Consider the following 26273-nt stretch of genomic DNA (forward strand, 5'->3'; position numbering starts at 1 on the left):
TACCCTAAGCAGCTTATTGAACAACTTTTCACTGAAGTAAGCAAATCAGACCTCTAAGTTTCAGCCAATTCTTTAAAATGGGTTTGTACTGAAATCCAAGCAGAACTCTGGCTTGGACACTACCCACACTGCAGCCAATCAGACCATCACCATAGCCCGAACCTCTAGCTTCCCCTTTCCTGTCAACTTGGATCTAATACCCATTCAGAACATTATTTCTAATAACTGGGATATTGTTAGAAGCAATAGGGATGTTGCAGCTGTCTTAGGAGATCCCCCCCACCATCTCACACAAGAAAACCAGTCTTTGTGTGCATATTTTGAAAGTACACAATTTCCTTTTTTACTTAAAGACACTGCTGACATTAATAAACTACTGGCCATGTTTTCCTGCGGTTCGTGTGTCACATGTGATTTTATCTTAATGGGCTCATTTTATTTATTCAAACACAGCAAAATCAATTGATTGACAAAAAAGCTTATTGTTTCTTACAGCTACTTAAGATGAGTCTTTGTTTTTACTGTTTAACTTTAGCAGATTTTTTGAGTGCCATAGGACAAATGTTGTATATGCTGGAATTTGAAACCCATGTAACAGGTTTTATATAGAAAAGACTTGTTGGAGACTTTCTAGTTGTTTTAAGGAACACTGTGGTGATTAGGATTAAAGACTTAAAAATGCTTTAGATAAACACAGTTTGCTTTGCCACAATTTCTAGAAGTTTAAGTTTTTTGTGATTGAACAGGTTGATGCCTTTTTTGGTGATTTTGACACATTACCTGAGGTATGAGAACTGAAGTGGAAGCTTATTCTTAATGCAGACTCATTCCCATGTTTAAATGATTCTCTTAATATTAACTGCACATTTCACTGGCTCAGGTAACCCCTGGGCAGTTTCTTTAATAGTTACTATTTGCTGTGTTTTTTCAAACTTTTACAATGTAAAAGCACTAGAGGCTAACCTTTTTTATTACTTATTTATTGCCTTTTCAAAATAGGTTGCTGGTAACATTGACTTTTAAGTTCATCGCTTTCTTTGTTTTTATTGGATGGTTCACTCTACTGTATTACTACTTGACTCTACTTATGTAGTCACCCACAGTAGTTTTATTTATTACATTTGTTATTTTTCTGAAGAAGTTCTTAATAAAGAACGAAAGCGCTCAACACCGGATCAGCTAATTTTGTGCTACCAGGGTGAATGAAATATTTATATATATATATATATATATATATATATATATATATATATATATATGTATATATATATATATATGTATGTATATATATATATATATATATATATATATATGTATATATATATGTATATACATGTATATATATACACACATAGACGCATGCACACACATAAATATATATATATATATATATATATATATATATATATATATATGTAGAGGTCTACTTCTAAATTTCAAACTTTCACAAGTTCCAATTTTGTATGATATAGACCATAAGATCGAGCTTGTGAAAGTTCAAAATTTAAATAAAAAATAAAATTGACAATTTTTTTTTTTTTTACATTTTGCAGGGGGACAAGCCCCCCTGCACCCCCCACATCCCCTGCTAATTAAATATACCAACTCTAAGATTGCACTACAGCGAGAAAAATGGTAAATGTTGTAAATATACTAGTATGCGCTGTACAGTGACGTCCATTTAAAGTGTTCAAACTTTCATAAGCTGGATCTTATGGTCTCGACCATAATAAGTGTGTGTGTGTGTCATCGTGTGTGATCAAATGAATGCAGAAATAATAGTCATAGTAATATATGTCAGCTTGTTGCTTTTAAACCCTTATGCTGTAAACCCCCGACACACACCGGTTACCGCCACTTTGACTGTATATACCTTAAATGTGTGGTTGTGATGAAGCAAATAAATAGTCACCACAGTGATATATTTCATGTTGTTGTTGTCAGAAGTATACAATAAACACACACATATGCGCAGATTTATCCAGGTACTGCAGCCACTTTATCTGTGTACACCTCAAATGTCTAATGTTAATCAAATGAATTAATAAATACATGAATCGTAACCACAGTAATATAGTTCAGCATGTTGCTATTAGATACATGCATGCATGAGCCCAAACGCACACATACACACACACATGCATGCATACGTGCCTATCATATACATTTGCCTTTTTACTTGCTGCTGTCAGATGCATGCATTGCAACCCCCCCCACACCAACACACACAGGTTTACCTGCTAATTACAGACACTTTATAGAATTGATTATGTTCACCTCTGATGTCTTACGGTGACCAAATGAAGAAATAAAAAAATGAAAGTTCATTGTCTAATATTATGTATTTAATATATTACACATGTACAACTTATCATGCTATGTGCCACTGCAAAAATTAGACAAAAATGCATGTGAGTAAACCAAACCACATAGACGCACACACTCAAACCTTGAATCAAGAAACCTTTTGCTGGTCATCCATTCTAGCATGCCGTCTCATACATCTACTTTTTCCCCGTTAAACAAAAGTTCTTGCTACATTTAGGCATTTAATACCCTGCAGTCTGTATTTGTCTAATGGTGCTAACTCATTTACATTTTCTTGCAGTGCAGCTGTTGTATTGTCTAAATATGCTTACTAACACCTGTGTTTACAGCTGTACACGGACTTAAATATCATTCATTCTGGACATCTCTTGTTTCTTAATACTTCTAATTGTACATGTATAGCAGCAGACAAAGTAAAACACTCCTCATCTGACATCAGACTCCTTTGCAGCTCCAGATGGAACAGTCAAAAATATCTGTAATGCTTTGGTGAAGCACAAACTAGAAAGCAATGAAAAAGTAACAAAAAAGGTGATTAGAAAATACAGTGCAGAAGGTGTGATCTATGTTGCAACATATTTGTTGTACTGCAGGTATCCGTGGCTTGCATGTGAAGTGAGTTCATGCTGAGGCTTGAGGGATCAGCTGGATACAAAGAAAAAGACACTGAAAATTGTTGTTTATCTTTTTATTTTCCAGGGGAAGATGTGCTTTTTTTTATTATGGGCACTTAATGTGCAGTCATGGGACTTGGCAACCATGATTGTGCATGTCTAATTGCGTAACCAAGGCACATGTTTGCTTTAAAGCTTGAGAGTTCTCATAAGGGCTGAAGGTTTGAAAAGGTGTCTTTTTTTCAGCATTCATGCTGCAGACACAGGTAGCAGAAGCACCAAAATTCACTCTAGGTGCTAATTGGTTAAAAAAATCAGATTGTGCACATTCTGTCATAGGAACTATTGAGACCTAGTACTGTTTATTAAGTTTGCCTTCTTATCTTTCCGTTTAGGTCTCTGTGGATATCCAGACCAGTTCAATTCGTGTAGCAGTGTTTGAGGGAAATAGTGAGAATGTACTTATGGAAGGCAAACTCATGCACAGAATTAATACTGAAGGGTCACTGTGGAGCTTAGAACCTGGGAAATGCATACTGGTAAGGCATGTGGAGGTCATTAATATTTTAATAAAGTTTACTTGTGATGATGTGTTCAAGCTTTTGAAATACTAAGTGCCTTAATTTGTCTTTTATTTAGTCACTTGTTAAATAAATGGTATCAGCGAGGGTGTGGCTGGACCGTGAGGAAGATAGACATGTGAAAATTTAGCTCCTCCTTTCCCTGGACATAAAATTGATTTTAAATAAATGAAAACTCAGTTCCCAATACCTAGGAGATGGCCACAGATAGATTCAATACCCAGGTGCTAAATCCACTGCTGGATCACTTCAGACAAGCGACAACAGAAGAAAGGTTGTTATTCCTATTTGAAAGGCTCACTTGTTGCATCCTGAGTGAAAGCCTGTCACTCTTACCTCTCAACAACAGAAGAAAACGGATTGTAGCTCTTCAAGATTTCATTCATGTCAAACATGATTAGCTGTATTGCATGATTCAGTGGACTCTACCACTGCAGAATCACAAGTGCTCAAGGAATCCTCTGCCATGCAAAATTAAAATATTGATGACCTGGAAATAGGTCAAGGTGAATAAATGTTAGAGTCAGAGGGGTGCCAGTAACTGCGGACAAAGACCTACATCCTTTCCTTAAACATTTGTTATAATCAGTACTGCATGTACCCAGCTAGTTGAACCCACAGTTGAAAGAGTTCATAGGGTAGGATCTGTTAAAAGGAATAATCTCTCACCACGCTATGTCCTGATGGCACCTCAGTCCACATGAACTTGAGACTGATTGATCCAGAATAGAAGGAAATATAAAGGAGTGCCATTGGACAAACATTACATTTTCTTTGTTTGAGACTATTCACAAACCCTCCCCCCATACTTTCTCTGATAAGTGTTAGCCCCCTGAGAAAGGAATTAGCCAAACTTGGATTTGAAGTGGCAGTTGTTTATCCAGCTCTTCTAATTGTTGAAAAAGAGGGCCCTATGAAAGCCAGGTATTGTATTCTAATGTGCAATCCCAACTGCAGTGTCTTGAAGTGATAGAGTAGGAAGAGGGTTGGATAGACAAAGGAAGTTGAATGAGAGATGAGAGATGAAGGGGAAATGATCGTCCTTTCAAGTCATTTGGGCTCCAAAAGAAGAGACCCTCAAGACATACTAGTGAAGGACCTCCCAGTCCCGTAAAAGCTCCATCCAGTTGCATCAGACACCAAGAACACAATTCTCCCTATCTCTTGTATATGCATCAGCCATACAAAGAAAGAGAAGTCAGGATGGTCCCTAATGAGCTTTTACTTTCAAACAAGAAATGAGCACTCAGAAGGAAGATAAGACTAGAAAAATTTCACAGGAATATGCCACTTCCCCAGAGGAAACTACTTCATCCAGTGAAGAAGCCTGGTCAGAAATTTTCTGAGGCTTCTCCAACATAGTAGATGAAAACTGATGGATGCCACAAAGTTTGGAAACTTTTGACACGAGTGTGCAAGGTACTGAAATGGCTACTTTTCTTTCCTTTCTTTATTTTGTTTCAAGTTTCACAATATGTAGAGATGTATTAAGGAAAATAAAATCAAGGTTAGTGGAGGAGAAACAAGGCAGATGAATTACTGTGCTTGTGGAATGAAAATAGCCTCTTTGGTGTTATGATTTCCCTGACTGTAATGTATAACACAGTGCTCTCTGCTAACTGTAAAAATATAGTATTTCATTATAGACATGCCTTCATTCATATGGTTAGGAACATAACACTGTTCATATCTCTTTGGTGGTCAGTGGAGTGCAACTATGCTAGTTCTACTGCACAATATCTAGTTCAGTTATTATTGTAAATTTATGTGCATTTCTTAGACATTAACTGGTTTCACAGCAACAGTTTGCACAACTAAAGAGCAGCTCTTCATAGCATTGTTATCAGTAGTGAAAAACATCCTATCTTTTTTCACAGATGAGCAGGTAGAAGTAGAGACTCAGAAATATGAACATGCACTGAATGTGTATGGGTAGAAAGCCGCGGTGGTGCAGCGGTAGCTTTGTTGCCTCACAGCAAGAGGTTCTCCTGTTTGATTCTTGGCTGGAGCGCCTTCTGTGTGGAGTCTGCATGTCCTCCCCGCGGTCGAGTGGCGTTTGAAAGACATGCATAGAATGGGCGTGCCTTCGTTGAAGGTTGGGTGTCGAGCTGGCACCTTGGCACCCGTAAAAAATCTATTGCCAATCATTAGCGGACCGGAGTACCGCTGTGGCGACCCCTAATCGGGAAAAGCCGAAAGAAGAAAAAGAACAACAACTGAATGTGTATGGGTAGAACTATTTGAAGCCCTTTCCTGCCTTGATATACTTCCGACAAATCCCTTCTATCACAGTCTGAAAGGAGTAAGGAAGACTGCATACTAAGAAAAGCAGAGGAGTAACACAAGCTGAACTAAAACTCTGAAAGAATTTGGGCCTGTCCCAAGAAAAGGCTGCTGCTGTTTTCTTTTATGTTATTTTTACCCATTTGGATGAGGAAATGTTAATACAGTATTTATTTATGCTGTGTACAGTTGTTAGTGAAGAGAACATATTTGTTGCAATTAATTTAAATGGAAAGGATGTTCACGAGGTTAGCCTATACAAAGGTGAGTTCATGTTGTGTTGGTTTTATGTGTCTGGGAGGGGAGGGTCTATTTATGTTTCCATTTTCTCCTTCATAAAGAGGAGTCCACATAAGTAATAGCCACTGACAGCCACTATCTGGGTGTATGTGTTTTTTGGTTCACCTTAAAGGCATTCATGTCCAGCCCAAGTAGATTCTTGGATTTTTGCATGGAGAGAGGCATGGTTTCTTAGATGAAAAAGGGTGTGCAAGGAGAACAATATTCTACCTTCACAGCCTTGAAGGAGAGTGTAAAGTTGCTTTATTGGAACATCAGGGGAAAGCATAATCATACCAGGGATTACTCTTTGAGAAAGCACACATGCACATAATATGCTTACAAGAAACCAGGTTAAAAGTAAGAGACACTACAAAATTAGAAACAAAAGAATGTAGGATGGTGGTTACAGATTATTAAGCCAGCAGAAGGGGGGCAAAAAATGGATAGTATTACTTTTCATTACTCTTTTTAATGAAGCACCAGCCATCTTACAGTACGTGGGATAGGAAGGTGACTAATTAATTTGGAAGGGGCATGTCAGTCACGAGTTATGGGCAATTGGAGTAATACAGATTATGAAGAATTTTACAAAGAGTTTCTAGCCTGTGGCCAAATCATGTTGGATGGAGTTCCGTTTGCAGTGCTAGTCTAATATTTTAATCTAGTTTAAACTAAAAGAAGGGCAGGCTATACTAAAAAACAGAATACCACAAAGTAAGTCAGAGGGTATTAAATAAATGGGTAGCTGATTTCAGCTGGATGGATATTTGGCATGAGTTTCACTCTGACACCACTACTCCTCTTACTCGATGAATCTTTAGTCAGGAAAGCAAGATCGATTTCTTTGTAGTGCTGAAGGATGTAGGGCACAGAATTCAGAACCCAGTCATTCTTGAGATTTCTTTATCAGATCGTCACAGTGGAAATTCCCCTAAAGAATAAACTGCAGAAAGGGGAGAGGTGGCACTGGACACATTTTAGATAGAAACTTCCGTAAGGCAAAGAAGGTCTCAGGAGTTGAAGGGATCTTTAATAGAATCCCACTAGACAAGGTTATTCAGTTAGGAAATGGGTGGTAGGGATAGATGAAACCCTTAAAGGAGATCTCTTGGAATGTAAGGGTCTAAAAAGAAGCATAAAAGTGATGAGTTATAGTAAAAAACTTGAGTGCTTATGGAAGTGCAGACCAAGGTAGTGTTTTGAAAAGGGACCTGGCATTTGAAGGATTAGAAGATGAGAATAGATACCAAACTCAGAATGTTGGAGATTACTAAGATGGAAGCAAAGTTAATGAGAAGAGGGCAGTTCTGGTGCTAAAAAAGAAAGAAAGGTCTGAAGTGCTTAGCATGGTTCTTCAAACATTGCAGCATTAGGAATGAGTAATGTGTATTAAAGATGTAAGTAATTCCATCATAACAGGAGAAGAACATAACAGGGAGGTATTTAGGCAGTTTTTCATTGATTTCTGTAGTCGATAATTTCCCATCACCGCTAAGTGGCTGTTTGAGGCAGCCAAACTATGCCCACTGACCCATGGAAAAACAGTAGGGTAATGAGTCAGCCAATTAAATATGAAGTAATAGTGAATGAGGTTGTCAAAATTAAGGCAAATAAGATGTCAGTCCTGGATAGCCTTCTAACTGAATTTTATAAGTGGGGAGATAATGACCTCTGGCAAACACTAGAACAGCTGTATAACTTCTGTAATTTTCTAGACCATTGGTATAAGCATGACAATCAAGTAGTAATAATGCTAACCCCTAAATTAAAAGCGGGTCTACCAAATGTAAAAGATTATTGACCAATATCAGTCATAAACTTGGATTTTAAGATATTTGCCAAAATCTTGATGTTTAGATTAGGCAAGCTCTTACCAGCACTTATCCTGGTTGGTCAGAAGGCCTTTGTGAAAGTGCGCAATGTCTCTGACATCTGGTATAGCCTAGCAGTTTTCTTGGCAAACATGTTCAACTGTCTAATAAGAAGGGATATGTAGTGCTTGATATTGCCAAAACTTTTGCAACTGGGACTTTTTGTTTAATGTCCTGGAATATAGAAACTTTGGCAATCGTTTTATTAATTGGGACAGACAACAGTTCTACACCAGACCAACCTTTAGAGTGATGTTAAATGGAGGCTTGTCAGGGGTGGGAACATCTGTAAGGGCACCATTAAGGGCCGTCTCCTCTTCCCTGGCTTTTTTTTTTCTAGTCGTGGATGAACATGTGCTATAGGTGAGAAGCTCTTATGAAAAAAGAGGTATGGCAGGAATTAAATGCTCCTACCCTATGTTTGCAGATGACTGCATATTATTAAGAAAGAAAGTCTAAAGAGTTAGGGTAAGTGGTAGCACTTTTTAAATATTATATTATGGTTTCTAGATTACTCTGTAACCTGAACAAATCGGCAGTCATCAGATGCAGTATGATCACTCATTAGCTACCAGAGGTGTTGATATACAGTCTAGGTTTCACTCCAGATGTGCACTGCACATAGTCAGGAATCAACAACTGAAGAGTAATATACAGTGTGTAACTAATACATTTTAAGACTCTTATAGCTAAACTAGAGAACTTAAATACCATTGCAGGTAAAATACAAGCTGTTTGGGTTATATTGATGCCACATATTTCATATTTGCTAAGGAATCTTCCAATCTGAGCTTCACTTTAAGATTATTCAGCTTCAGGAGATACTTAACCATTAGGAAACATCAGCTTTTTTGGTACAGATGCCCAAGTTTTACGGGAGCTGCAGATTGCCACATCTACCCAGATGTACTGCAGCATTTAAGGTGAAGAAACTGATAAAATTGAGCATGGAAAAGGAAGCTTGTCGAGAGGTTATACCAATATATTCTCTCACCAGTTTCAGTGATCTCTCAAAAGAATGGTTAATACAGCTACCCTTGGAGTGCCTGAAACTAGGTGATAATGTTTTTTGGGCATGGGTCCCACAAAGGTAATATGGCACCACCCACAAACTCTACAATGTATAGGAGAGAAAACAAGGGAATCTTGGACCTCCCAGGGGGATACTTGAATGGGACCAATTGCATGCCCCCCAGCTTGGTTGTCAAGAAATTTCAGACAATATGTTACAAATTTAGGCTAATAAGAGCATAGTTTGTTCACTTATTTGCAGGTATGCAGTGTTAGGCACGAGTCTCTTTACCCAAGAGGCATAAGAAACATCTCATACAATGCGATAAGTGGAAAGGAATGGCTAAGGGGATTGCAAGTTTGATTGGTATGAATCTGTGGGAATGCATGGCTAAGACAACTTAAGCTCCTTTTGGAGGAGAGATGGAGGAAATGGGAAGGAATAACTTTCCTAGAAGAATGACATCAGGTATGGAAAGTACCCCCAGGCAAATCAGTAGATGGCAAAATTCAGAGACTTGCAGCAAAAAATTGTTTACCGGTAGTACTAAACATCAGTGAAGCAATTCCATCAGGACTAAGATTGGAGAATAGGATGCTGAAGATGCGGGGATCAAGGGGCAGTTAACAAACACGTTCTGAGATTTCCCCAAAATAAGAGAATACTGAGGTTATCTAAAACAGTATTTGGAAAAGCTATGTCATACTGTTTCTGAATTTGGTCGAGAGTTTTGGTTATTTGAGATTATAAAGAAGCAATCTCTCACATAGCAGACAGTCTTAAAAACAGTGTGAGTTTTGCCCTGTAATTAAACTGATGTGTGTCAGGGAATGGAAATCAAGGAGCGGATGCTAGTGAGAATGCATAGAAGTCATGCTACAAAAAGATTTAGGACTTTTCATTTGAGAGAGATGAGCAATGTATTAACATCCCCTCTGGAAATGTTTATTTGTTAACAAGGAACTTTTCAGTGTATCCTCTGTAGTTCTATGTAAGACAGTTTATAAGGAATGTCAATTAAATGTAGTGTAGCTGCACTGCTGTAAGTACTGTACATTATTTACGATTTTTCAGTGTTGGCATTTAATCTTTTTGTATTTTCATTTCTTTATTTGTATGTTATCAATTTCATTTTGCATAATAAAGTACAATGTATTATAAAAAATGGTATCTGTGCACTCTTTCCAGTCACAGCATAAGAGTGAGATGTGAATGCTGAGAAAGTTTGAGACAAATAATATACCAGACATATAGCAGATTCAGCATTATAGTACTTGAAATGTTAAGTTTCAGCATTGCTAAGAACTTGTTCAGAACATCAGGAGGAAATATTAGTATATGCGCAAAGTTACGTAAAATAGTACAGTATTCAAAGGTCATCTTAATATTCATATTTAGCAATTTTGATGAGAAAATTAATCTAACTGATACCCAAGTGGAGCAGGTCAGTGTTCATTCCATATTGATTCAGCATCTAATTTCAGTGGCAGGTCTCAGAACTGACAGATATTCACCAAAACTCGTAGACCCCCCTGTCATTTATTTTTCTTCTCTCATGATCATTTAAGTTTTCTCCAACAGTTGTTTTGTTAGGCTGTTTTTTCCCTAGGAGGCACTAGCCCTGCAGTTCAGCCATTCCTCCTAGGGAAAGAGTCAAGCAGTGGAGAGAGAGGTGCTGTCATCTGTCAGGAGCGTATTTTTTTATTTAAAGCTCTAACCCCTCAGCATATGCCCAATAACACATTGTAGGCTTTGACATCATTGAGGGCATATCACTCGCTCCTGAAAGTGACATAATACTATCAAATCATCTTTGCCCCATCCTAAAGCCAGAATTCCTTTGTGGTCCCCAGCCTCTACCAGCTGCCATATATCCCTATACCCTTCTCCCAAAAATAGGCGAGTAGTTTGACACCTCACTGATACATTTCCCCTCAAGCCAACTCCATCAGGTACTCGAGCTGCTTACAGAACTCAAGTCACCTGGGTCATAGTCTGACCTTTATCCCTATGGCAGCGTAGTTGGAAAATCATCTTATAAGGTAGCAGATCGGGAATAACCACTGTCATGAGCAAAAGGGGGAATTATATATGATCCATTGTTTATTTATGTCCAAAAGCCGTGGTGGTGCAGCGGTAGCATTGTTGCTTCACAGCAAGAGGTTCTCCCGTTCGATTCTCAGCTGGGAGCGCCTTCTGTGTGGAGTCTGCATGTCCTCTCCGTGGTCGAGTGGCATTCGAAAGACATGCGTGAATGGGCGTGTCTTCGTTGAAGGTTGGGTGTTAGGCTGGCACCTCAGCACCGTTAAAATCTACTGCCAGTCATTAGTGGACCCAGAGTTCAGCTGTGGCGACCTCTAACCGGGAAAAGCCGAAAGAAGAAGAAGAAGAACAAGTTGTCTATTTATGTCCAATTCAGCTGTGGGGTGCCTGATCCAACCTCTGTACTGATCTTGAAGCTTTTTGGTTTCTGGGCTCTGACTCGTCCCCTACCAGTAATTCCATGGTCCCCACCCTACTGCCTCTAATCTCGTTTACCACCTGAGGTGTGCGGTCATGCTTCTGAGTGCTCCAGTATATCGTATCCTTTGTGGTACTTTGTGTTCAGCTCCTCCCTTACTGAGAGAGTTTTACTGTCTCTCTAGTCTATTGTTCTAAAGCTTTGTTTAAATAATTTTGGTTCTTTAGGTGTGTTTCCTAGTTTGTATGGGCATTTAGGACTGTTTGGTAAGAGAAAATAAAATCTTTGATAATTTTCTATGTATTTGAGAGTATTTGAAACTATTTGACTTTAACTCTGTATTTAACATCTAATTAGGATAGTTAAGTAAGTCAGCCAATAGTTGTGTGTGTGTGTGTCTGTCTGTGCACGCAAGTGTATTTTACCATTTCTTCATGGTTGATGATCAAGTCTTTAAAAAGTGCACAGAGTGTGGGCATAAGCTGAACCCCCCCCCCCCGACCAACACTTCGATGCATATTTTTTTAGGGGCTGCTCATTTAGATACTGCATGTCAAGCCTGCTCTTCGTTTAGTGCTCGAGCATTGCAAACTAAACAAGAGAAAAACTAATTGTCAAAAGACTCCTTCCTCTCCAGACAGTGTCTGCCACCCCTACATCTTCCTTATCCACTTCTCCAAAAACTAAGGACAGAAAATCTAGGGAGAAGATAGATTAGGACAAGGATAAGGATAAATTCAAGGAAAAATCAAAAGAAAAGGGGGACTTTGAGAAGTCCCGCAAGAGGTCACAGGATACATCCCTGTCTTTGGAATCAGATTCCAAAATACAGAGACTATTGGAGGCAACAGTTTCTTGGCACTTTGAGTCTCCAGGTTGGCACTGGTTCTCAACAGATCCGGTTAGTCCCAGACTGCATTCTGCGATACTTCGAGAAGCATTGCCCCAGACCACCATTGGTGGTGGAAACATCCCAGACTTTGAGAAGTCCAACTGAAGAGGACATTGACAGAATGATGAGAAAGTTTCTTGGGAAGCAGGTAGGGTTCTCTCAGTGCCATCCTCTGGGAGTTTACCGAGTGCTGGTCCATCTACCCCTCCTCTGTGCTGTTTTCCAGAACAGGTTCACTTGTCTGTGCCAGTAGCTTTGCACCCAGTCTGCCCCAGTGCACCTTTTTCAGAGCTGATAGTTTGAGTAATTTTGACTCTGACTGGTTTCCTACTTCTTTTGGGTCCAACGTGTTCAGTTCTGGAAGAGTCACAGAGCTGAAGCTTCAGCAGCAAGGCTCTGGGGTGGGGAGTCAACCCCGAAGCAGTCAGCACCACCTCTGCACTTTGGTACTAGATAGTTTCACACCGAGATCAGCTTCAGGGTCAAGACCCATCAGTTCCAAGGTTTCCCTTATGTTGGAGGACAGGATGGAGTCTATGGAGCCAATGGCTTCTTTAGCCTTTGAGGCTTTCCAGCAGGTCCTGTTGATGACAAGGGGAAAGGTGCTGTCTTCAAGATCAATGTCGTCCAAACCATAGCTTGGATCAGCTTCCATTTCTCATTCTTCTGTCGGACAGGGGCCAGCTGGTCCCACAGGCTTCCTAGGCAATCTACTGTATGAATTTCCAGTCTGATTCTGAACACATTGACATTCCCCCTCAGACAGTTCACAGGAAACAGACTTACAGACGGAAGCACTTAGTCTCCTCACCTGAGTCTGTCACTGACGACACTGGCTTGGAGGCGGGTAATGGCTGCCCTGGACCCCCCTCTTAAGACTTCACATTTGGCAAGATTCTGAAATTGATGAAACATAGAGGGGGATGGTCCACGGTTAATCCTTCTCCTGATGAGTCAGTGTTCTTAGAAGATTTTGGGTCTGACTCACATTCCTCCTGGGTGGTACCACCTGTTGACCCACTCATTGATTTCATGGCTCAGTGTACATGGAAGGACCTTAATCTGGTGGAGCCTATCCCAAAAAGCCAGGTAGGATTTTCTCTGCCCCTACAGACAGGAAACATTGGAGCAAGGTTCCTCCAGTAGATGTGGTGATTGTAACAGCTTTCTCGAGAAAGGAATTGTCTGGAGAGAGTTCCACAGTCCATCACCCAATAGGTAGTTAGGGCAGTTGACTGATTTGGGAAATGTACTTAAAATTCAGCAACCTTTGCTTTCAGGGTGCTGAATTATCTACTCACGTCACCAGATTTTAGAAAGGCTTGATGATGGAAATTTCCAAGTCTCTCATGGGTGTGCTACCAGTGGATGTCCAGAAGACAGTGGGCTCTGTTGTCAAACTCCGCTGATGGCACAGCTAGGTTAGCAGTCACCAGCATTTCTATTCACAGGCATGCTTGGATGTGAATTTGCAGAAAGCTTCAGGATGTCCTTCATCAGTGCACCCTTTTGTGTGTTCAGACTGTTTGGGCCTAAAGTTAAAGAGATGCTCACCAGAAGTCAGCAGAGTGATGAGATTCTCTTTGCAGTAGGCATCTGCTTCTCCATGCTCCAAAGAACCTACTCTACACATCAGTGAGCTGGAAAGAGGATGTTCAGGAAGTCACAGAGCCCTTATCAGGAGACTCCTGGTGTTAGACCTCCTCATGGCAGAGGAGGAGGAGGCAGCAGTAATGGAAGTCGCCCAATAGGCATAGGTGGGCCACATAATCAGGTCTTTGTGCACCATTTCCGAAAAGCCTGTGCCTTACTGCTGCACTCTGGAGGCAATTGTATAATGCTTATCTTTGCACCTACAAGCTTGTCAAAACATGACCATGGATTTGTGGGTGCTAAACATAATCTCCAGTGGTTATTCTATACCATTTTCCCTTCCCCCTTTCAAACAGAAAAAAGTTCCCGATGTTCCACCCAGTCAGTGGGAAACTGCATCAGCAGAGGTTTCCAGGCTGCTAGAAAAAGTCATCCAACCAGTCCTCGTAGACCAGATAGAATCTGGAGTCTTCTAGTGGTTCTTTTTACCACCCAAAAACAGGAGACCTCGGACCCATTCTGGACCCGAGTCATTTGAATCAGTTTGTCAAGCAGACAAAATTCCGGATGGCCATACTACACTCTAGTTTGCCTCTACTATGGCAGGATGATTGGATGTGCTCAGTAGACTTCATGGGTGCATACTGTCATGTGAAGCTAGGGAAATGTATGAGATGGTTTCTCCACTTCAGGCTGAGAGGTAGTCATTATCCATTTAGATCTCTGCCCTTTGGGATCACCACAACTCTCCCTGGGTGTTCACCAAAGTTATGGCAGTGGTAGCAGTGACTGTTGCCTGCTTGGGTTCCAGGTTTTGCCACACCTTGACGATTGGCTTATCACAGTTAGAAACAATAATCTCTTAGCACACTTCAGGGACCTTTTGGTTCAAGTGATGCAGGATATAGGCATCACAGACGATATGTCCAAGAGCCAGCTTATGACTTCTCAACAGGGAGAACTTATTGGATGCCACCTGAAAAAAAACCTTACAGATTGCCCGTCTTCCAATCTCCAGCATCCTTTCTGTTCATTTCACTGCTACATAAGTTCTTCACCATTCCTGTCCACCAGTGTGGTTGATGCTTTGCCTATTGGATTTTATGATGTCCACAATCCTTATGGTCTTGTTCACTATATTTTTATAAGGGTTCTCCAGTGGACTTCAGCAGTACAGTGGTCCCAAACGGTCTGTCCACTCCATGCCAAAATAAACCTAACTCCTATATGCAGACAGTATATATCTTGGTGGATAGTAACTCCATCAGTGGTAAACAGACAGTCATTCCAAATGCCCTACCCCTAGTGGCAATTGTGACAATGGAATCTTCCCTTCTAGGGTGGGGGGTACATTACGAAGAAAAGATGGTCCAAGGCAAGGCACATGGTCACATATAGAGGTCACTCTTCAAATCAGTGTACTGAGGATGAGGGCAGTCCTCAATGCATTGCAGACCTATCAGGACAGTCTTTCCAGACGTGTGATTCAGGTATGGATAGATAACATGTCAGTAGTCTGGTATAGCAACAAACAGAGAGGAACCTGTTTGTAACCCTTATGTTGCAAAGTTACGAGAGTCTGACAGTGGGCACTGTCTTCATTCCACATTCTAATAGCAATGCATATCCCTGGGTCATCCAGTGTTCTGGCAGACATTCTGAACAGATATATCCTAATCCCTCTTGATCCCCAGTCAGTGGGGCCAACCTTGCTATGATCCTTTTGCATCCCATCTAAAACACAAGTCCAGCAGTTACTTTGCCTTGATCTCTGCACAGGGGTAGTCACCAAGAGATGTTCTGGTCTACAAGTGGCCTTTGTGTCTCCTTTATGCCTTTACTCCTGTGATTCTAATGAACAAATTTATACAGAAAACAAGAATGTGCAGGGCCAAGGTGATCCTCATTGCCCCTTTCTGGCCTCAGCAGACATGGTTTCTATTCCTTTGGCCTCATCTGGTACATCCTCCCTGAAAACTGGATATTCACATTGCTTGTCTCAACCATCCGGACTAACTCCCCTGGTTCAGAAAACCATGAAATGTACTGCTTGGTAGCTCTATTTCCAGCATTAGCCAGATATGCAAAGCTTTCCTTGTCAGTTTAGATCTCATCATCCTCTCAAAAACATGCCAGTACCAAGGTGTACTGCAGCAAATAGAAAAGATTTGCATCATCCAAAGGTCTAAACCCATTTTCAGCTCCTGTTCTCTCTCTCCCATTTTGGAGTTTTTATCATAACTTTTCACAACAGAGCTAGCTACTCAACTGTCAAAGTGCAGTTGGCAGTCATCTCTAGTTTTCACACAAGCCAGAGCAAGTCTTCCATAGCCTTGTTGAAGATTTCCAAAGCCTTTTTAAAAGGAACTTTCATACTTTAGCCCCAGAGATCGATCGATCTCCTTGGGACATTGCTGTCATGTTACAAGCATTGACCCAACCACTGTTTGAGCCGCATGCATCAGTGGATATAAAATTCCTGTCTTGGAAATCCATTTTTCTGGTGGCTATAACGTCAACTTAAGTATATGTCACAGATGCAAGCACTTTCCTACAGACTACAGACCTCCTTATTTGTTTTTTTATAAGGATAGGGTTTCACTGAGAACTAATGCTTCTTTCCTTCGTAAGGTGGCATCAGAAACTAATCCAAATCAGGCAGTAAATCTACCAGTCTTTTTTCCATGATTTTCTAATAAAGGTGAATATACATGCTTCATACACTGGACCTTCTTTGCCAGCTCAGGTTTTATCTTCACATAACTAAGCCTTTCAGGAAATCTGATCAGCTTTTTTGTGGCATTCTTCAGCCAAAAAATTGGGCAAGGTTACATTGTCTAGATCACTATGATTGTATTACGTTTGTGTACAATAAAAACTGTTTATCTTTACAGTCAAAGCCTAAAGGTCAGTCCATAACCTTTATCAGAAGACTTCCTGTTGTGTGTGTGTGTGTGTTAGTTAGTTAGTTATACATGCATTTGGCCATCCGTTACCTTGTCGACGTACCAAATGTCGAAAGCAGTGCAGCAGGTTCTCATATGTCCGGACCTGAGATGGTTGAATCTTAAAATATCCCCCCCTTCTTGACCCATGGTAGTGCTTGTTTTGGTGGTTGAGCGGTTGGAAATGTCCCATTCGGTGTTTCGTACGACGTTCTGACTGTTCGCCAATGCAAAAGTCAACATTCCGGTTCAGAAAACCTAACGTTCGGAGTTAGGTACATCGCCTAAATGCATGTATTCATATATATATATATATATATATATATATATATATATATATATATATATATATATATATATATGTTCATAGGTTCATACTAGGCTATCTGCCCTAGGGCATTTATAAGCCTAGCCAGAGTGAGTTTGGCTTTTGCCACCCATTTTAAATGAATTTTGCTATGCCCTTTTTCGAGGTTAGTATACTGTGCCTCTGTCTAACAGTGACACAGAAGTGATACCCGGGGTAAAACTACGATCTCCCATCCACTCATCAAGATTCCTCTTGAAGAGAGTCAATGAGGGACTCTGCCTAACCTGGACTGGGATTTTATTCCATAGTGAAGGGAGCCTCTGGGTTCTGAATCTTTCCCTCCAGCATGTCCTATTTATTTCAGTGCTGAGGTTCAAGTCTCTCGAGCCGTAGCTCGATGGGATTTGGATTTCCTGAGGTGCAGCATGTCCATTAATTCCGGGTTGGACATGGCTTTATACGTCAGGCACAGATCGCCTCTGAGCAGGCGGTATGCCACTGAGTAGAGCTGGAGTTTCTTTAACCGGGCAGCATATGGCATCTGTTTGAGCCCTTTGATCCTATTGGTGAGGTACTTTTGGGGTCTTCCAGTTGCTGCAGGTGTCTGGTAAGGTACATCCCGAAAGGAGCATTGTACTCAATTATGGGCCTGATGAGGGATGAGTAAAGAGGCACGATGAATTCCCCTGATCTAGATGTGAATCCCTTCATGATTAGGTGGGCTGTATAAAATGTATTTCTAACGACTTTGGCCACGTGGTTTTCAAATGAGAGATTGCTATCAACTTGGGTCCCCAGGTCCCTAATTACTTCTTCCGTACTTAATGGATTACCACCTGTGTGGTAATTTGTGGGCACTTTGTTTTTGCCAGAGGGGATGACTATACACTTTTTGGCGTTTAGCTTGAGGCCATGGCTCTGGCACCAGTTGTTTGTTTCTATGAGGCCCTTTTGTAGGATGCTTGTGTCGGCTGGAGAGTTGATTATGGCGCCTAGTTTGCAGTCATCTGCGAACTTGGTCAGCCACAGTCCTTCCGTGTTGGCCTGTACCTCCGAGAAATATATACCGAACAAGAGAGATCCCAGGACTGAGCCTTGTGAGACGCCACTTGTAACTGGTTTGGAGTCTGACATGGCTCCAGCAATTCTAACCATGTGGGTTCTGTCCTTGAGCCAGTTTGCAACCCATCTAGTGACATAGAGGTTTATATTTAAGCTGGTGAGCTTATCTATAATGCCCGAGTGAGGTATTGTATCGAAGGCTTTTGCGAGGTCCAGGTAGGCTGTGTGGACCACCTTCCCCTCGTCAATGGCCTTGGTGACTGTTTCAAAGAAATCGACCAGGTTTAAGAGGCAGGATCTGCCCTTAACAAAGCCGAACTGGGTAGGATCCAGTGTCTGTAGGTCCCCAATATCTTTATTTATGAGGTCCATGATGATCCTTTCCATAACTTTGCAGACCAAGCTAGTCAGGCTTATGGGGCGATAGTTTCCAGGACCCGTTGAGGCACCACCTTTGTGGAGAGAGACCACTGTTGCTGTACGCCACTCTTTGGTTACATATCCTGTAGTAAGGCTGAGATTGAACAGTAGTTTTATGTTTGGGTTTAGCTCTTCTTGGAATTCATGTAGGACGCAGCCCGGGACACCGTCTGGTCCCATTGATGCTGTGTTTTTTGCTTTGGAGAGGGCGGCTCTTACCTGTGCATCTGAGATGTCAGGGGGACAGCACTCTGCTGGGATAGATATTTGCCCTTTTGGTGGTGGTGGTGGGGGGGTTGCGCTGAACCTGTCAGCTAGGATGTTGGTAGTATCTGTGGGTTTGGTGTATTTTTTGTCATTTTGGACTAATTCTGAGCATATCTGGGAATTCCCACCCAGGTTCCAAACATAACTAAAGAAAGCCTTGTGATTATCCTTAGTGTCCTGTGCAATTTTTCTCTCGAAGCTGGCCTTAGACGATTTTATGAGTGTCCGTAGTTTTTTGCTAATACTGATCAGAGATACCTTCCCTTTTTGGGATTTTAAGTCCAATAATCAATGCTAGGTGCTGAAATGGTTCCTCCAAAGGCATACACAAACGAAGCAAAAAACAGAAAAATCCTGGAAGAACACCGCTGGATGCTTCAAATAGTAAAAATAAGAACTTTAAATAAAAGCTGGTACAAAACAGATAAGCGCTTTCGGGTTGGTAGCCCTTCATCAGATGAATAACAGACATCAAATCTCACAATTTAAATTGTGAGTTTTGATGTCTGTTATTCATCTGATGAAGGGCTACCAACCCGAAAGCGCTTATCTGTTTTGTACCAGCTTTTATTAAAAGTTCTTATTTTTACTATTTGAAGCATCCAGCGGTGTTCTTCAGGATCTGTTTTTGCTTTTGGGATTTTGCTCTATCATGTAGTAGCTTCCTCCTTCTATTGTATAGTTTGTTTATGGCTGGGGTCCACCAGACAGGACGCCTGCCTTTGGAGGATTGGGTCTTGGTTTTATTGGGATGCATGATCCATGCATTCCTGAAGGTGTTCATAGAATGCGTTTAGAAAGGATTCTGCGGTCTGGGCAGTATTTTCCACAGGCCTGGGGGCTTTGAAGGATTCCACCTCGGTTTTGAGGAGTGTGAAATTTGCTTTAGAGAAGTTTTTCACTGTGGTTTTCTGGGCAGGGGGTGAGGTCGGGATGTGAATATCCAGTGAGATTAGTTTATGGTCTGATCTTACCAGTGAGGGATACACTTCTGGTCTGGAGCATAGAGCCCCCATGTTGCTGATGATCAGATATAGATATATATATATATTGGCTCCACCATTCTTAGGAATGCCCTTTGTTGATACCACTCAGGACTATATACTTTGGAATCTGTCCCATAGATGAATTTGTTGAAAGCAGACAACATTGGATACAAAAGTTATGGACATTGCTCTCATGTTACAAGCATTGACCCAACCACTGTTTGAGCCACATGCATCAGTGGATATGAAATTCTGGTCTTGGAAATCAATTTTTTCTGGTGGCTAGATCATGTTGTCTTTTCTTCAGGTTCAACATCCATTGCCAGATTGTCACTAATGAGACTTTGAGGACCGGTTGACCTTGGCATTCCCTGTCAGTAAATAATTATCACTGCCAGTGTTAAATAATCATGTCACAGCCTTTTTCATACCACTTAAAATTAGTCAGAATAATACTTTTTTCACTAGAGTAAGGTTATTTGCTTGTTCTTTAGTAAGTTATTTATCCGGGGACAGACTGGATCTGAGGTAATAGGGTGGAGGCAAGGGAATTTTGGATAGAGAGGAGTCGGAGCCCTGGAACTGAAAAACTTCCAAGATCGGTGCCGAGTACATACATAACTTTTGTTTCTTCGTTAGATTACTGTTGCAGTATTATTAACATCTAGAACATTCCCTTACAGAGATCACATCTGTCTGTCCAGCCTGCCAAAGCTCATGATCTTTCCCCCATTGAGGCATGCATCCACTCTAGGCATCTTTCAGTGTGTTGGCATAAGAGCAGCTTACATTAACACCATATTCAGAACTTCCTTGCCATGCTTGTTTATATGGAGACATCCATCAGTGTTGTGAACATTTTACCATTTTGTCTGTTAAAGATTCTGAAGTTTAGGAAAATCACTACCCCACTGGGAAATTCTTCTTTTTTTTTATAAAATTCTGGGTTATTTCTGACCAGGAAAAACACACATCCATGGTCATTGACCATCTTTCTGCCTCTTACTCTGTTAGCCATCTGATGATGAGTCCCTTTGAACCAGAAATCATCTCCAAAGACAGAGGGGTGCATACAAGGTACAAGGGAAGAGATTGAGGATTGTTGAATGGCAATCCATCCATTAACGCAAAAAGCTTCAACCAGATTTCTCCTCCTTCTACTCCTATGAAAGTTTCTTTTTTCAGACCTCTCAAGATGACTGGTTTTCTTTGGCTCAGGGCTTTTTTAAAGACTAAAGAAATCTTGCAGCTTAGACATACTACTACAACTCTTGCATTCAAATGGAAAAGGGAATCTGTTTGTAGGTGCCTACTTCTTCTTCTTGCAGCATATGTCTATTGAAGCACAAGACATGCTAGTGTAAAAGGGGAAGTACGGGCACCAAAATTCAGAACTTTCATGCCTTAGAAGAGTTCAGTCAGAAGTCTACACTGCGACTTCAGTTTCGATGGTTGGCTTGCATCTCAGCTTTCTGGGCAAATAAGTACCCCATGTTGGTCATTTCTTCATTTTTTCCCCAAAAAGTTTGTAATTTTTTGTGTTATGTCTACCTGAAGGAAAAATGTGTTGTAGTAGCAAATTATGTTTAAGAATTCCAGTGTGACCTATGTCTTCTTCTGTAAGGAGGAAATCATACGAAATCTGTTTATATTGTATTTGTTTTCCATTTACCAAGAAGACAGTTTGCAGTTGGCTCAACAGGTTTAACCCTTTTTTTTGGAAAACTGATGTCTTAAAGCCCTCACTTGGTCCTCCATGATTGCACTACCCTCTTCGTCAGATGTCCCCCATCAGGCAAAAAAAAAAAAAAGAGAAAACTCTGTTAAGGTTGATACTTAAATTTTCCTTTGACCTCACTTTTCCAGCCTGAGACCAACAAAAATCCACTGTGGCCATCACAGAACCCACAAGACCATCAGTTCAAACTTCCCAACCCCTCTGGTGTTTCTCCTCATAAAGCCTGTGTCAAGAGTCAGGCATGCCCACTAAGACCAGACATCAGGCATGCCAAGAAGGGAGAACACCATTTTCTTTTTTTTTTTTTATGAAATGACTGACTGCATTTATTTTATTTATTTATTTTATTTTACATTTGTTGACTGGGATAGTCCAACTGGATACATGTCCATTTTCAGTGGAGGCCCGGGGAGAAAAGCTCCAAGGAGACACATTTACAGACATACAAATAATTCTAGGATACACATTTCAACTAGGCCCATTAGGTATGTAGTTGGGCGCACACAAAGGTATTAAGCATCAGTGAGGTACAGTTGACAATAGGTCTGTAAACAATGCATAGTGCAGACTAAAACAGATATGCTGTCATTCTTCAGTTGTGGTATACAATTTTATGAGGGTAAAACATGAGATATTTGTTAAGCCAAGAATTACAATAGTATAGACATGGCACCAGTATTAATCTGGTGTGGAACAGGGACATAGCCATTTTATGCTGAGGTAAGATTTGATAGTGATTTTAAATTTAGAAAGGGATGCTTCTAGGGTTAAGGATGTAGGCAGGGAATTCCAGATTTTGGTTATATAAGAAGAGTATAGGGAGTCACCAGCATGGTTGTGAGAACTGGTAACTGCTAACAGTAACTTATTTGTGGAGCGGAGTTGCCTAGGACAGGAATACTGTTGGATTATGTTTCTTAATGAAGGTGTTGTGCTTGGATGATTGAGTAGCTTGTGTGTGATAACCAACTGGTTATAGGTTAGTAGGTTTGGTAGTTCAAGCCAACCCAATTGCTTTAGGTTTTGGCAGTGATGTGTTCTGAAGGAGCTGTTGTTGGCAAATTTGGTTATCTGATTATAGCAGTAGGTCAATTTATTGGTTTCTGTTTTGGATAGGTTGGTCAAGATTGGTGATGCATACAGTAGAGTTGAGAGAAGGTGTGTTTGTGCTATTGTAGTTCTAGCATTCTGGGTCAGGAATGATTTGTGTTTGTAGAGACTTCCCAGCTTTTTGTTAGTATTTTTATGGCCAGATTAATGTGTACATCAAATTTGAGCTTGTTATCAATAGTAATACCTAGAAGTTTTGTCTGGTAGTCAGGCGAAATAGGGGTCCCGTTTATTGAGTGGATAGTAAAGGAGGAGGTTGGGGCAGTAGTGATTGAGGGATGAAATATGAGGAGCTTAGTTTTTTTTGGGGTTGAGTATCAAGGCATTCTCAGTAAACCAGCTTTCGAATGAGTGAAAATTTTTCTGTTTTTTTTTTGTGTAGGTCTGCTAGGGTAGGGGCGCTGCATATTATAGTAGAATCATCTGCATATTGGTTAAAGTTTGAACTATTAACAGCTGAGTGGAGATTGTTAGCAAAAATTAAGAGTAGTAGGGGGCCCAGTATAGATCCCTGAGGTACACCAAGTGTCACAGGTAAGAGTGGAGACGTACCTCATGTCTTGGTGAGAGAGAAGGAGGTAGGTTTCCTCATGGAGACCCAGATGTCCAATACATCTAGAAGAATTAAACTTGGCATTCCTAAGAAAAAAAATCATTAAAAAAATATTTCCTCCTTCCAGTCCAACTAGTGTCAGTGGATTTCAAGATTAGTGATGCAATTTTTTCCAAAGAGATTTTTAGACCTCATCAGTGTCTGCTATCCTCAACCTCAGCTTACACTCTAAGAGGAAAATGTTCCCCTGCTCTTCTGAGCAAGAGCTATTTTCAGACTCAGAAGAGGAAGGGCTTCATTATACAAGTCAGAATCTGAGGAAGAGATCTCTTCTGAATTTCTTGCTGAGATTTCATTTTTCTGACTCTTTCCAAAATGAAAGACACGTTTCAGTGAAAAAATAAGAGATTTCAGAATCTCAGAAGAGGGATTATGGCCTTCTTAATGTTGATTCCCTCAAACCCTTGACATTATCACCGGTTGTTTGGGCTTTAGAACATACCTTCACTTCTGCATGATGATCAACAAACACACTGCCTTACTGGCATATGGGTAGTAGTGCCCTGATTACCCTATCTCTGGCAGTCTACCAAAGCAGAGAACTCCTCCCTTGCCTGACTGTGGGTGTGCTGGACCAATCACCTGAGAGTAGATAGACTGCCTTTCATATCCACAGACAGGTAACTTCTAGTGCCACAGTAAGAAAAGAATCTCTGAGAAGACTGCTTCGTACTCTAGATTTTTCAGATGCTGAGCTCAAAGAAGAAACCCTTTTCGTTTTTTATTTCCTCCCTCTGATTTTTCGGTCAGTGATTGAATAGTGTATTCTGCTGGTTTGTTGTTTTTTTTTCTCTGATTAAAAATGATTTATGTGCTTGGGTTTTTACTTAGTCTAGCACAGTAAGGCCAATGTTGATTAAAAGCTTCATTTGGGAGTTCTGACAGGGAAAACTTGCTGCTGTTGCATTATTTTTCTTTGGGGATATTATTTGAGATGATTGAGGAGGATTGCAGCATTTTAAACCATTTTTGTGTAAATCATGATTTTGCCACTTTGTACATGTTAAATGTTTTTGCTACAAATTTTTCCTAAGCTTATGTATGATTCATTTTGCTAATACTGTTTTACACTGTATCCACTCATTTTGACTGAAACTTTTTTTTAACAAATCTGGGGACTTGTGCATGTATTTTGTACTTGAAACTGTATTACCGAAACTACTGTCATTTTATTCAGTGCAGTGTTCAGAACAGTATCCCTACAGAAATAGGCATCAGATTGCTATTTAGAAGGAGAGTAGTGAGGTTGACCCCTTTTTTTGGGTCTATGTTAAATATTCGAACATCCAAAATGTCGAACATTACATGGTGGAGACCAAATGTTCGACATTTGGATGTTCGAATATCAAGAAAAAAGAAAAAAAGAAAAACACACCTTAACAGTGTGAGCAGGAGGGCAAGCCCCCCTGCACCCCCCACACCCCCTACTTATATATAACAACTCTGAAACCGCACTTCAGTGCAGAAAAGGGAAATTCTCGCTATCTGCACCGTAGTCTTAGAACACTTGCAATTTCGAACGTTTGGTCTCGACCATGTAACGTTCGAAATTGTGAATGTTTGAAGAATTGACATAGACCCTTTGTTTTTTTTTTTACTGGGCTCACTTTGCGGCTAGTATTTTTGTATTGTTCTGGTAGTTCTTGGTCCCTTGACTTGATAGACTCTAATACAGCACCTCCACCACCACCATCTGCCTCTTGTACACTTAAAAAACATAGAAATAAATCAAGAAATATGCCTCGGCCTGTGACTTGCGACTCCACAGTAGCCTTAGGCACACTATCAGACCACTTGCCTTCTTTTACCTGTAGGTCCCTTGATGTAGTGTGTGACACCCATGCACTGGCCCAGTAATCAAGGAGCTTAATCCTCACCACTAGCACCAGTAAGGGGCATGCACATTGGGGGGATAACAAGTACACACACAGTGACGTACAATTTCCCTTAAGAGCATACAGAGATCACAGTCAGTCTGTGGCTGGTTTCTCCCTTTCTCTCCAGGTCCCTAGTAAGACTCCCCCACTGGCACAACTATAGGGTCCAGATCTCAGCCTGGTGGTTAAGCAAAAACCTTCAGCACCCTCTCTGTCCAACCAGTGCTTCATGTCCCTGCCCAAGTAGCTGACACACACACTTTGAGATTTTATTTATATACTAACACACAGGCACTCCTGGTGAAGGCTGGCATGGGTTCTCCAGCTATGCCCCCTTTCTGCCCAGACTATAAGGTAGTACCAACTGCCACCAACCACTAATATCCACTACTGTAAGGCTCTTCCCAAAGGGTGACCAATTTCACTGTGTAATGTTACTGTTATCCAAATAGTAAGTGTGACTGAGCAGCGATACTATTGGAGTGGCTTGGACAGTATCACCAAATACATGCAAGTACTCTCTAAGAGTTTAAATTATCACTGCACAAAACAGCCATAGTTGAAAGGTTTAAAAATATTTAATAATAAATCATAAAAGCACAAGACAAATCTCATCAATTCAACACAGTGCCAATCAAGAGTTCAGAGATCACAGGAAACTGTTAAAACACTATTGTAGGATAGTCTGACATAAATGTAGAAAACAGCTAGGCTATAATCTGGCTATATTTCTGTCTAACTCTAAGAAAAATCACTGATGTCCTTCAAGGATGCATCTGCAGTCTTTACAAATGGGTTGTCCTGTCGTCAGGCAGCCCTTCGGTCGGCCGGATTCCAAAGTCTGGGTCTGGCTTCGGCTGGTGTCGCACTTCACCCGACATCATTGCGGCAGTTCTTCGGGTATATAGGCATCAGCCGACGCCATTTTCCCCAGTCTTTCTTGCCGCGTGGCGCCCGAAGCAGAAGCTGTTCGCAAGTGACGGTCGGTCAGATCCAGAGATTACTACTACCGAATACTACTTCGAAGA

The 26273-nt window shown here is 40.8% G+C and overlaps 1 protein-coding gene across 1 annotated transcript in view; it reads left to right on the forward strand.

Annotated features, from left to right (window-relative positions):
- Window positions 1–26273, forward strand: part of NUDCD3 (NudC domain containing 3) — an 811895-nt gene that overhangs the window by 548398 nt on the left and 237224 nt on the right. The window contains exon 4 of the mRNA XM_044084241.1: window positions 3338–3481. Coding sequence (XP_043940176.1) covers window positions 3338–3481 — 144 coding nt within the window. The remainder of the gene's footprint in view (window positions 1–3337; window positions 3482–26273) is intronic.

The sequence above is a fragment of the Protopterus annectens genome, chromosome 9.part0 (genome assembly GCF_019279795.1).
Source record: "Protopterus annectens isolate FY-2018-M chromosome 9.part0, PAN1.0, whole genome shotgun sequence".
In the NCBI taxonomy this organism is placed as follows: Eukaryota; Metazoa; Chordata; order Ceratodontiformes; family Protopteridae; genus Protopterus; species Protopterus annectens.